This window comes from Charadrius vociferus, unplaced genomic scaffold, assembly GCF_000708025.1.
Source record: "Charadrius vociferus isolate BGI_N301 unplaced genomic scaffold, ASM70802v2 scaffold1116, whole genome shotgun sequence".
Taxonomy (NCBI): Eukaryota; Metazoa; Chordata; class Aves; order Charadriiformes; family Charadriidae; genus Charadrius; species Charadrius vociferus.
Window position 1 is genome coordinate 312,508 of NW_009648801.1, and position 13,112 is coordinate 325,619.

The 13,112-nt window shown below is 47.3% G+C and overlaps 1 protein-coding gene across 1 annotated transcript in view; it reads right to left on the reverse strand.

Annotated features, from left to right (window-relative positions):
• The window catches only part of RNF213 (ring finger protein 213), a 76,706-nt gene that overhangs the window by 33,657 nt on the left and 29,937 nt on the right, over positions 1–13,112 (reverse strand). The window contains 11 exon segments of the mRNA XM_009886833.1: positions 254–376; positions 949–1,067; positions 1,502–1,597; positions 1,917–2,053; positions 2,898–6,491; positions 7,204–7,347; positions 7,730–7,923; positions 9,658–10,798; positions 11,241–11,402; positions 11,612–11,752; positions 12,321–12,538. Coding sequence (XP_009885135.1) covers positions 254–376; positions 949–1,067; positions 1,502–1,597; positions 1,917–2,053; positions 2,898–6,491; positions 7,204–7,347; positions 7,730–7,923; positions 9,658–10,798; positions 11,241–11,402; positions 11,612–11,752; positions 12,321–12,538 — 6,069 coding nt within the window.

The window sequence follows — 13,112 nt, forward strand, 5'->3', positions numbered from 1 at the left end:
TTTGTCAAGAGAAAAAGGGAAAACTACCAAATTAACTTACTTGATGACCCAAAGTTGCAGTAACGAACTAAATACAAATACAAGTTGGTAGCCATGTGGTGACCCCCACAAAAAACTGATGCTGAGCAGGGAAAATCATTAGACGTGTTGTACCAGGCAGAAGTTCCACTAGCATCAAGTCTGGGACTGCATCTCCCCTTTTCCCCACCGGCATATCAACACCACTGGCTGGCACAGCCAGCATGAAGCTCACCTTTGGTTTTACCTGAATCCTCACAGAACATCTGGCTGATGGTGAGGTTCTGCAGGGCAGTCATATCGGAGATCATGTCCTTGGATCTGTGGAGATCGTCTATATGCACTGACTGCCACAGTCCTAAAGGTAGAGGACAACAACAACAAAAAATAAATAATTCATTTCATGCCTGCAGCGTGCTCTTCTGGAAGAGCTTCCCAAGAATTATGTCCCAGTACCTGTGGGCTAGCAGTGACTCTCACTTATTGACGTAGAAAGGGAAAGCAGCAATTCGCTTTGAACATGCCAACGCACACCACCCTGACTGACAGGGCACGCACGCTACCCGGGCTTTGAGGCTCTTAGAACCCACCACACACGCAGCAGGAACCTTGCCACCGAAAGCAGAACACGTCAGCATGGAGGACAATATGCCAATGCGTTTAGCATTGTGTTTGTTTGCTGCTCTCCAGGTGACTAGAAAGAGGACTCATCCGTCAGTGGGCAAGGCAAGGTGCTCTCACAGAGGAGAGCGGGACTGCAAGGCCATGACCCCCAGGGGCAGTCCCTGCGGGTAAGGGGCGCAGCTCTGACAACCCACGGGACACACTGATTCCAGATTGGAAACATTAAAAAGGAAGGTGAACGAGAGAAATGTTGCTCTGGTATGTTTGCTGGTTGAAGTGTGAGGAGCGACAGATGGCCAGACCCACCTCCGTGGAATCCCACGTAGGATGTTCCTCCTTCCACCCGGGAAAGCTTCATAATAAAGTAAACAAAGACAGAGACTTCTCCCAGGTCCACCTTGTTGATTTCATTAACAACAGTGTATCTACAACAAAGAGGAAATGCTGTTGACGGATTAAAGACAGACAAAAGTTCATGGCCACAAGTCTTTCCCCAAACAGACAAAGCGACTTGCTCACCCCTTCCTCCCAGCCGGCTCTGCTGAGCCGCCACCTCGAGCTACGCCTCGAATGATGCCCCTGAAACTCAGGTCTTCAGGACTTCTGCAGCCAATGGCAAGAACTCACATTTCAAAGGGGATTATCTGCTAATTTGACCCATCTTAGCTTATTTTGATTCAGGTTATGAATTATTATTTGAATACAATTAGTGCTTCTAGATTCATTCTACTACTACGGAATAAACAAAGGATTACACACTCCTAATTCTGAAATCCCCAAAACAGCACTAATAATCAAAGGGCGGTGAGGAGTCCCCAAGCAGAGGAGCTAGCTGGGAACCACTTCACACTTGACTTACTTGGCTGAGGCAATGAGCTGGGCATTTTGAGAGCCATCTTCAAAGTCTGTCTGAATAATAAGGACTTTATTTCCTGATGTGGCATCAAGGAAATCTCTGAAGAGTGAAAGGGGATTTAAAAGAAGTCACAAAGGGTAAAACCAGAACATTAAAGACTGTAGTAGTCATCACTCCACATCAGCTTTGGCTGCTGCAGGCAGGAGAGATCAAAGCACCCATCCTATAGAGATGGTGTAACTTCAAACCCCCCCTCAGTATAATGGAGCCAATGCAGTTTGCACCCAGGCAGTCCACTGCTCAGCACAGCACGGGCTCTTGCTCCCTGTTCCACGTGGGCTACTCCAAACCTTCTGCCCGCACATCTTCCCCCCGGATGACGGCCCATTCAAATGGGATAATGCAAACCCAGACTCACCGGATGCCCTTCAGGAATGAGTACTCTGTGTCAAACTGCTGCAGGAACAGGATTTGAGGCCTTTGCGCTTTACCCTGCACTTCTCTCTCCAGGCACGCAGCGTCAGCGCTGGTAAGAAGCCTCGAGAAGGTGGTGACCTGGGAGTGCAACATGTAGGTTTGTTCTTTGCTCAGGAAGGCAGCACTTACTCATCTGTGCTCCCAGATGCTGCTAACTTGCTGTGGAGCTGGACTGCACCCCAAAAAAACCATGTATTCGCCTTGCCAGTAGGCAAAGGGTCAACATGGGCTGTTCCACCAACCCAGGGCCACTGCTGGGAAGCTGGACACAATGACTCTTGGTGCTGCCAGAGCGGAGGCAGTGAGGCAGCTGCGAAGGGGCCGCCGAGGCTTTGAGGAACTTCTCGTGAACCCCTGCAGCGCACCCTCCCTGCAGCGCTCGCGGGGTACAGCAAGTCCAGCCCCAAGAGAAAGCACATTGTTTCCATGTGAGGCAGGAGAAAGGAATTCTCCAGCCGATCTCAGCTGAAGTTCTTTAGCTTTGGTACTCGGCAAAAGTAAACCCACTGAAGGCCCACAAGATCTCTGGCTGTTTGTAGCTTAGCTGGGTTAAAAGCTTTTGTATCTTTAAGACCAGAGGCAGAAACAAAGAAATCAGAGTTCAAAGGCTCCTGACAACTTTTTTTCTGGTTTGCTGGCTACGTTCATGGCGACAGAACTCCTTTCAAAGTGAAGAGATGCCCATACTCACTTAAAACCCCCACTTACCAGGGAGCATCAAATACTGCTTCACGCATAGTGGAGGTATGAGATTCTTCAGGATGCGATAACGCACCTGCCGAAACACCCACCTCTGCACATCTGGGCACTGAGCGGCAAGGCTGTTAGCACGCTTACTCGGCCGCAGCCATAACAGAGCCCTGGCAGGACAAACCTCAGTGCAATCTGGGAGGGTTTGGAGAGGACGCTGGAGGATACCCACCTCTGTAAAGACCGTTTGGTACCCAGACCCAGCGTGGACGTGAGCTCGGAGGAAGTCTGCAAAAGATGTGTGTTGCTGCTGCTTGAAGTATATATTGGCCAGAGAATCTGCCATAAACCAACCCACCGAGTTGCAGAAGCGGATTACAGAGTCCGGGGTGGCACAGTTCAGCAGTGCCAGCTGGGCTGCTTTCTTCACGCAGGACAGGAGTTCACTAGGAGGACACACTGGTTTCAGCCTTTCCGTTGTCTGCAGGACCACGGAGGCACAGGTATTGGAGTGGTAGCCCACAAACACATCAGAAGGGCTGTAGTTCTGCTTGCTTATGAAGTGATCTTCTGTATTGGCTGCAGTGAACTCACGCACCCACTTCTTCAGCTCTTTCACAGTTTCTCTTTGCCCCTTGTCCAGGACAGTACTGATATCCAGGTAGTGCTTTTCCAGCCGGTTGATCAGCGGGATGGGAAAGTGCTTATATACCACATCTTTCTCCTCGATGACTATCAAACGGAACTTTGGGTGCACTCGGCACTTTACCCGGTGGGTGCCCAGTCCCAAATCAACGTACTTCTGGCCAGCAAGGTACACGTAGTATTGATTGAGGGCATCGTAGAGGCTTTCATATAGGTTTTGTAAGTTGAGGAGCACAACCATTTGACCGGTTTCCATGCAGACCTTCACACGGTTGATGTTCCTGCATATCTGGGTGTACTCCTGGTCCTTAGGGAAACTGGAGCCAAAGATAATCTCTGGCTGTTGCCGGGTAGTAAAAAAAGCTTGCTGGAGGATCTGCAGAGCTGCGTAATTCTCAGTCAACACAAGCAGGTACCTGCAATCACCATCCTGACCACTGCTGTAAATGTTTTGTCGTACCAGCTCAATTCTACTGATATCACGAGCACATATTTCTCCTTTTTCTGGTAACTGTGAGGTGAATATTTCCAAGGCATTGACATCATCTTTGCCCCCAAAGTTACGAAGAACAACTTCAGCTATATCTTGAGGTGTCGGCTCACTTTTGGAGCTCTTAGCTAAGGCAAAAAACATCTTTATGAGGCTGTAGTAGTCACGCAGACCAAAGAACTCCCTGTCTTGGGCCTTGCAAATATTTTCATATGCATCCGCAAAGTGACAAAAATACTGTTCAACCTTCTGCAAAGCCCCTCGTGCTGAGGAACAAATCCCTTTCGCACTTTCTATGAGCTCTTCTTTGCTGGGGTCACCCCGTGAGACAAAGATGCCTCGATTCATTTTAGCAGGGTCCAAAGCCCAGTTGGAAATCCCGATGAAGCCAACCTTTTTGTGAGGAAGAGGGACATCATCTATGCAGCCATCTTCCAAAAGTGGATGCAAAGTCTTCAAGGGCATTTTGGGGGAGTCTTCTGCCAGCCCAATCTCATCCAAAACCACCACGGAGACGTACTCCTCTAAGTTCTTCCCCTCCTGGAATCGAGCACAGTGCTTGAAAGTGCCTATGATTCCTTCTGGTGTGGAGAGAGGGCTGCACTGAAAAGACACTAGGTGGATCTGCTTCAGGTCCTTGAACAAATCTGAATGAGCTGCTTGGCCCTGCATAGCATCGGCCACAATGGTTTTTGCAAGGGATTTGGAGCTCCCAGGCTTCCCAACAAGAAAAAGAGGGATTTTCAACTCGATGCAGATGACCATCATAAAGACATTTTCCTTCAAGGCCAAGTTTCTTGCTATGGTATCTCGGAGGTGCACACCATTCAGAAATAAGTCCTGCATCAGGGAGATTTCTTCCAAAATCTTTTTCTGGGAATCATAAGGTTTTGGAAGGACCTGGCTGATAGCACTCCTATATGCCTCCTTTTTTTCCAAGGATGCATGATAGCAGACCCCAACTGCTAGCACCAAGGACCAGGTAACGTTGTTTCTCTCAATGGTGCTCTTTGGAGCTCTCTTCTCAGCAAGGTACTTCTCCAGTTCTGTCAGCAGTAGTTTACTGCGCTTGTAAAACCACTTGAAAACTTCCATGCAGCGTTCCACATCCCGCAGGCTGACAAAGCTGCATTCATCGTCCCTCTGCCTCATGTATTGCTGGGAAGCGAAAAGCACTTCTGTAATTACCTCTGTTTCAAACTGCGTCATTGGGACATGCTCAGTAACTCTTTGCACAATCTGTTGTATATACATTTTTTCAGTTAAGTTGTTCAACTGCCCAAAATCCCACACTAATGGGATCATGCTGGGTGGGAGTGCGTGGACCCGGTACACAAGCTGTCTCAGCGGAATAGACCCAAGCTTATCCTTCGTCTCATCTGCTTTGACACGGTAGCCCAATCCAGCTAATTCCAGGCGCTGAATCATCTTTGGTGTGTGCTTACGATAAGGGTTGCAGGCTGCTATGATCTGCAAGCCAGAGCAAGAGACCAAAGGCTTCCCCTGTACTGTGTGGTCACACAGAACTTCCTTGATGCTGCTTACAGCCTCTGTTGTGTTGGCTTCATCGAAAAAGAGGACTGTGTCCAACCCGTGCTGCTCCTTATTGGTTTTAGCAAGGGCTTCTGCTTCTTTGATCCTGGCATAAATCATCTCTGCAGTAGTGCCCCCGTGAACTTTTACAAGCTTCATGTTCTCTACCTCTACATAGCTTCTGCGTAACTTGCACAGAAAATTTATAAGTCTTGTTTTCCCGCAGCCTGTTTCTCCCATGATGACAACTGGGATGTTGCATCTGAATCGCATCTCAATAGCCAAGATTTTTAGCACATTGTCTGTTGTGAGCTCATACGTCTCGTCAGGGTCTATTACCCAGGGGATTCCCAAAACCATGCAAAGCTTCTCTAGCTTCTCATGACGAGGCAACTGATCAAATGGGATATTGAAGGGAACTCTTTGGAGTAACAAGCCATTGTACAACTGCGAAGTCATGACATTTCTCTTGATAATGCTGTCATTCAAAGGATTAATGGCATCAACACCACCACTGCCATTAGGCTTAAAGTGGAAACCAATGAACGTCATGGACACGCGATCTTCATTGAAAAACAAATATGGATGAGGCTCAGACTCCCACTTTTTCCGAATGCGGAAAGGAAGAAGATCTTCTTCTGCCATGTTCTCAAGATTGGAGGACTGCCTTCCTGAACTTTGATCAGAAATGTTTAGGGAGGGTGTTGCAAAATCCCTTGCCATTAAAATCATGAAGGTCACCACAAAGTTTTTGAAACCTTGCAAAGTGTCCTGGACAAAGTCAGGGTTGCAAAACACAGAAGCTTCACAGTCTCTCAACTGAACATTGAGAAACCATGTGAAGTTTCGGAGTTCTGACCAGGAGGGATCTGTGATCCCGCAGTGCAGGAGGAACTGCTGCAGGCATTCTGCCGGGCTCCCTTCCACAGAGTGCGGTTCGTAACAGAACGTGTCCAGGTTGTACCCCTGGTCATGTCTTTTCAGATACTGGAAAGGTCTCTGGAAAGCCTCACTGCAAAATTCCTCCTCATCCATTCCTGGATCTGAAACATCCCCAGACTGGTTCCCAAGTGTCTCCATTTCTAGTACTTCCTTGGGAGACTTGCATGTTACTTTAGGGAACACATCGAAGAAATTATACTTCTGGCTCGCTGACATCTGGAGTAGAGGAAAACAAAATAATGTCATCACAAAGCTGTAGCTCTAATCTTCTTCAGCTTGTTTAATCTGTTCTCAATGGTATTCTTGCCTAAAATCACAGACCTAACTGAACAACAGCAGTTAGCCTATACAACCATGACACTTTTTCCATTGTGCATCACTTCTTCTGCTTGAAGTGCATCACAACTGTTAATCCTATTTCCTCCTACAGTCTCCTTCCTGTAACATTAGTCCCGTGATACCTTCAGCCCCTTCTCAGTGCTACCTCAAAGAAAAAGAAAACTAAATGCAAGAAACTGCTATTTACCCTGTCACTTCTACACTCTGTTCTTATAGCTGCATATAAATATTCTAGTACTTTCAAACATGCAAAGTAACATGAGGAAGGTTAGATTTTCCATTTTTATGTCTCCTATAAATGTTACAATGGGGCCAGTGAGGCTTGGACTACCAGGCCTTCAGAAATTACCAACCCAAGAAAACCACAACACTGTAATTTACTGTATGGTTTTAATATCACTTAGTACAACACCAGAGACACCACTTTGTGATGGATATGCACAGCACAACCCAATATAAACAGGGAATTACTATGCTATGTTTACAGTTATAGTCTCTACAACTCACGTGCAGCTATATACACACATATGTGCAAATTGACTGAGAAATTCAAGGAAATCAAGTATTGCTGTGTACATACATGTCTCGCTGCTTTGTTTGGCGCTGGTGATACCTCAAGGATTTCGATGATATACAAATGGCACTTCTGTCGTAGCCACATATTTCCATTATTATCTGTCAGATACTGCAAAACCAACAGCTTGAATAGAAACTCTGGGATTCCACTTTGTACCTATCACAAGAAAAGACACAAATGCATTTCCTCTTTATTTACTCATCGTAACTTCACAGGATTATAGAGCAGTTAAGGGTGCAAAGGATCTCTGGAGCCATCTTGTCCCACCCCCTGCTCAAAGCATGCTCAGCTACAGCAGGTTGCCCAAGACCACATCCAGTCAGGTTTTTAATCTCTCCAAGGTTGGAGACTCTACAGCTTCTCTGGGCAGCCTGTTCCAGAGCTCAATGCCTTCATGGTAAAGAGTTCTTTATGTTATTTACATACGTAATTAGAAAACACGTCATAGTGAAATGGACAAAAGATTTAAAGAAACAACTTCTGCAAAGATCCACACAGAATTTATAGCATAAGGCAGCTGTGCGAGGGATGTGCTTACTGAAGAGGTGATATCAAAATGGAATATCATGGGCTTCGTCTGGTGTTTTCTCTTCAGAAAAGGCAGAAGAGACTTTAGTACTTTATCTTCATCCACTTCTGGTTCAATTAGTCTGATGGTTTTCAGAAGTTTTGTGTAGTCAGGATGCTCTTCTTGCAGTCTCTCATGTAGCCTCTTCACATACAGAGATTTCCCTGTTATCATAAAAAACATCAGAAGAATTAAAGCCATAAATATCAAATGAATCATATTAATGCCATAATAGAAAGAGGGAAGTCAAATGGTTAAGTGCCCTATCCTCTGAAATCCCCAAACCTTCCTAAGAGGCATTCCAGAAGAAAGCCTAAATCTGGTTAGAGCAGCTGCAGCCTGGAGTCGAAGCCGCTGTTGGCTACAGAAGGCTGTCACTACCCACATGGCTTGCTTTGCGTAGACTACCCGAGAAAGGCTTTACTTTTTATTAGGACTTGAATCTACTCTATTATGTGGTTGTTTCTGAAGTCAAAACATTGGGGGGCGGGGGAGGAAATGGTTGTTGTCAAAGACAAAAGCACTCTCAAGTTTCCTATCTTATCCTGTAGAAACTAATCTTGCCCGTGTTTGGGCAATGCCAATGACTTGGGTTTGTTGTCTGTAGTTGGCTGTAGTCTGCGTCTGCTGCTCCCCAGATTACCACCGGGAATGGAAAGGCCGTTCCATGTCCACGGGCTACACCCCATCACACCCTTTACGCTGCATGTAGCACAGGAGCTGGCTGCGGTAGGTTCATTCCACAAATAGTTCCCAGTTATGGGTCTCTGGGTAAAGCTGTCTCTTCTGACCTTTTGGAAGCTCCAAACTCACCCTTGGCAGTACGAAAGGTTTGTAACACAACGAAAAGGGTGGGTTTATATAGCTTTCCAGACTGAAGCTAAGGCATCAGCCATTCACAGGTAACACCCAAGAGCTGCCCTGGATTTTTGAAGTTTGACAAAGGATGTAACTTGTTACCAAAACTGTTTTGGATTTTCTCACTAATCCCTGGAAAATAATGCAGCACACTTTCCCTTTTGAGACCAGCGTTTTTCACTGGGGGGGTACTCTATCAAAGCCCAAGAAAGGCTGCTGTACGGAAGAAGTGAGGGCTGATATTGCTCCTGTATGCATGCACTAGAAGTACTTCAAAGGATTTATAGAAGACTCAAAGTTTACACAAGAAACACGCACAGCTGGACAGCCAAAGCTCTTACTGGACTACCAATCTCTAATAGGGGACAACAGCTAAGGAACAGGGTGAGAACACAGCTGCCACACAGCGACTCTTTCTCAGTACTTTTTCAGTGATTTGCAGCTCAGGAACTCTCTCCAGTGTCAGAGACAGCATCTTTGTGCTTAATAGCACTTGATGGATGCTTCTCTCGTGACTATATCTCATCACTTTTTAAGCCTGTGTAAAGCTGTGGCTTCCACAGTTTAACTACGCACTGTTTGAAGAACCACCTCCCCCTGTTTGCTTTTCAGCCTGCCAAGTAGTTTTACTTAACGCCCTCTAGCTTTCTGTATTAAGAGAGAGCCAACAATCGTTTCCTACACAAGAAAACCAGGCAGGCTTTACAACCCTTGTCCCATCTCACATATATTTTCCTGCAGGGGTATTTTAACCTCAGGAGGTCAGATTCATCTTATCCAGAATTAGCTATCTAGTTTATGTTCATGATGTAAGTCAGCAGAAAGAGACAGGTGTCAGAACAGCAAGATGAACCATCTTTAGAGATGCTTATCTCAGGACAAGATGAGCTGTCCTTACAGCTTTCACCTCACTCCACTGACTATAGTCTGAATCATTCCTTTTGACTAGATACTTATGACTTGGGCAGAAAACCTGGCAAGGTGAGCCCCACTCCAATTATTAAAACTCAGCAGACCCCGCTTTGCATGTGACATCTTACCCACGCCAGCTCTTTTGGAGGACACAATCCCAACACACATATTGTCCTTGAACACAGAAGCAGCTGAGCTTGAAGGCTGAGCGACCCTGTAGTGGTGCTGAAGGTATCGCTGGATTTCAGCTAGCGGCCGCTGGGGTATCATGTGCACTTTGTACTGGCTGAAGACAGAAGGGATGTAGCTGTGCTCCCTCTCGCAGTTGCAGAGAATGATGAGGCGATAGGTGCTGTTGCAGCGCTGCAGGTGCTGGAATAGTTCCTCTGCTCTGCAGCTGACATCGTAACTCAGCTCATCTGCGTATAGCATGGTGTAAATTTTCTCTCCTCCGCTGCAGGGAATGAGGCACCTCCTGAGGAAAAGCCCCACTTGCTCAGCAGTGGTCTGAGGAGTGCACAGGAGAACTTCATCAAAAGTGGGAAGGGGCTGGTTGGGGCTGTTCATGTAAATAGCCAGAGCAGATGTGAGCACCTCAGAGCGAGGGCATGTGATGAGGTTGGGCTGACCAACACACAGAAGATCCTGTGGAAAGTCTCGTGTGATGTGATCTCTCTCCCAGCTGGCCAGATTCTTCAGCCACCCACCAAGCGTATCAATATCCAGGCAGTTCGGAAGGAAGGAGCCCATGTTGCTCATGTAGCACTCCCAGATGCACTTCAGCTGTGCAGTCAGCTCCTTCTCCCCATCCAGCATCACTCGGAAGTCAGAAATAGCCTTCCTTGAGCTGGGAGGCACCTCACTCCTGGAGGCTCTAAGGACATCCTGCTTGGTGCAGTTGTGTTTTAGGAATGAAAGCATCATCAGGGCTTCCTGGCTGGGCATCCCCTGCCCCAGTTCTGTGCACAGATAGACCAGCTGCTCAGCAGTGTAGTAGTTCAGGTAGAAATGCTGGAATCGTTTTGCATACATGAATTTTTTCCAACTGTCCAGGAAACTCTCCATGGTCTTGCAGAGGCCTGGGAGCACAGCTGCCATAGCTCCTTGCCCTTCCAGCACTGGGATCAGTTCCAAAGAGAAGTCTATAAGAACGCATGATTCTCTTTCGGGTGAACAATACACACGGGCAAGCCAGGAGCGGAAGAGCATGTTCCCAGCTGAATAAAGGTCTATAAAGGCCTGTGCAAGTCTTTGGACATTGGAAAAGATCTGTGTAAGGATAGAGGAGAGATAAAAAAAACTAAGCTGATTTACCAAGACAAGTCCCAGTCATGAAACCACAGGAAAAACTGTCTGTGAAAAGCAAGGCTTTGGTCCCAAGCCAGGTGTGTCAGGCCTTGTACAGTAACCCTGGCTTTTTAACAGCACTGTTCCCAGGAAGCCAGTAAGGAATCCCCAGTTTGCTACGAAAGCACAGCAACCCTCCCAGCAAGAAGCACCCCCAGTGCAGCCAGAGGATGAGGGTACCAGTGCACTCCCCAGTCTCCAGCTTAGTTCCACCTCAACAGGAAACCCAAAAGCCGGAACACCTATCTGCCTGCTACTATTCACCCCGCAATTCAGCTGTAGACCACAGTCTTAAAAGCTGATATTCAAGGCAAAATCCAACCCCAGCCTCAACATCAGTAACCCATTGGGTTTGAAGCCTGACCTCAGAGAACTTCTCCACCTCCAAGCCTTGCTCTCCCTTCGCTGACATGAGCATCAGTTTGTTCTGCAGTTCACGGAGCTCTGCCAGAGAGTATTTCCATGATGCCTCGTTATCCCCAGAGCTCCCCGGGAGGGTGAAGCGCAGGACATTGTCCAAAGAAACCTGCCAGAGAATAAGTCATTAGCAGTGATATGCACTGAGGTTCTACTCCTGAGGTAGTGCTATATGCCCCACAAGGGGAGCACTTAGGAGGCAGCGGCCCCAAAAAGTAACTGTGCAGAGTGGGAGAAAAGCTTCAGCTCATTTCTGACAGTCCCCAACACGCCAGCAGTGTTGTCTGCAGGGGGGGAGGGAAAACCAGACAGCCTCACCTTTTGGCCATCAGCTGGTGCTCTGAGAACGTATATTCCTCTGCTGTTGATGGCAGCTGCCAGCGACAGTGACGACAGCTCCACAGACCCATGGCTCTCTTTCACTGTTTTCAACCACTCTAAGTGTTGAGCTGAAGCACGCTGTGGGAACAGAAGACACGGCACTGCCCTCATTGCTCTGACCTGGCACTTCTCTCCAGGATTACATCTGTGTTCAGGACAAACAGCTTGGGCTGGCATAAGAGTTTCAAGGATAGGGAAGGAAGAAAGGAATGACTACTGGCCACAGCCTGATCTTTCTGCACAGCTGTCCTTTACCAACACCGTGAGAGACTGAACAAACAGAACCCACAGTACTTCAATGCCTCTTGCTATAGAAACGTGCCCTGCTGCAAGGCATACGACCAAGTTCCCAGCCATCTGTCTGCCTTCTTTTGCATCATCATTCCAACTCCTACAAGAGCGAAGCTACACCATATCACACTTGAAAGCCTCAGCAGTGCTCTGGAGAAATCCGTGCTATGTCAGCTACAGTTGCTGCAGTGAATTTCCGTGCCACGGAAACACAAGATATTTTTCTTCCAATAACAAGAGCTGCCGTGATGTCCCCACACAAGTGCAATTTGTCCTGTGCAGTCAATCCCCCAGAAACTCTTGGAAGGCAGAAACACAAAAGGATGCAGAGAGGACCTGCTCCAGCAGAACTCACCAGTTTCTTGGGAAGATTCTCATCGCTGTCCAGGGCTCGCCACAGCTTCGTCAAGCAGCGCATGAAGTCCTCAAACCCTGACTCTTGCCTAAGCTCATAGAGCAGAGAAGAGTAGCCATGCACAGTGTCATGGAAACACGCCACACGGTCCACATCCATGTCATTCTCCCCAGCAGAGATGGAGGCCAAGTCTACAAATACCTTCAGCTCATTTATATCTTAAGTGAGATAAACACATGAATGAACAACAAATGAGGCAGCTTTAATGCAATTCAACATCACCAACTTTTACAGAAAATGCAGAAAAAATGCCTTTGAAGAGCATTTCCTGTGCAACTTCCTCCACCCATCCTGCCAGCAACTTTGCTAGGTGATTCATCTGCATGAATGACATCCTTGGCCCTGGCTTTTCTCCGCACTGCCACGAACAGCAGATTCGCAGCCAGGATGGAAACAGTACGAAGCGCGGGGGGTGTCTGCGCATGTAAGACAATTGAGCTGGCAGGCACACAACTAATCAGACTGCTGCCATCCTGTTAAGCGGATGGCCTCTGTTCTCTTAAATAACCGGTCTGAACTGAATAGTAGCACCTATTCCAACCCTTCAGATCAAGCCCAGCTATCGGGCAGGGTAGCTACTGCATGCTGCATGAGATTACAGTAGCATGAGCGCATTTAAAGGGAGTACTTCATAGCACGTTCCACACCGAAATCCGTAAGAGATGCTTGTAACTATCAACATCAGATGCTGTGAAGGCATAAAGCAGATAGCAGATGGGTCAGAGATACGGC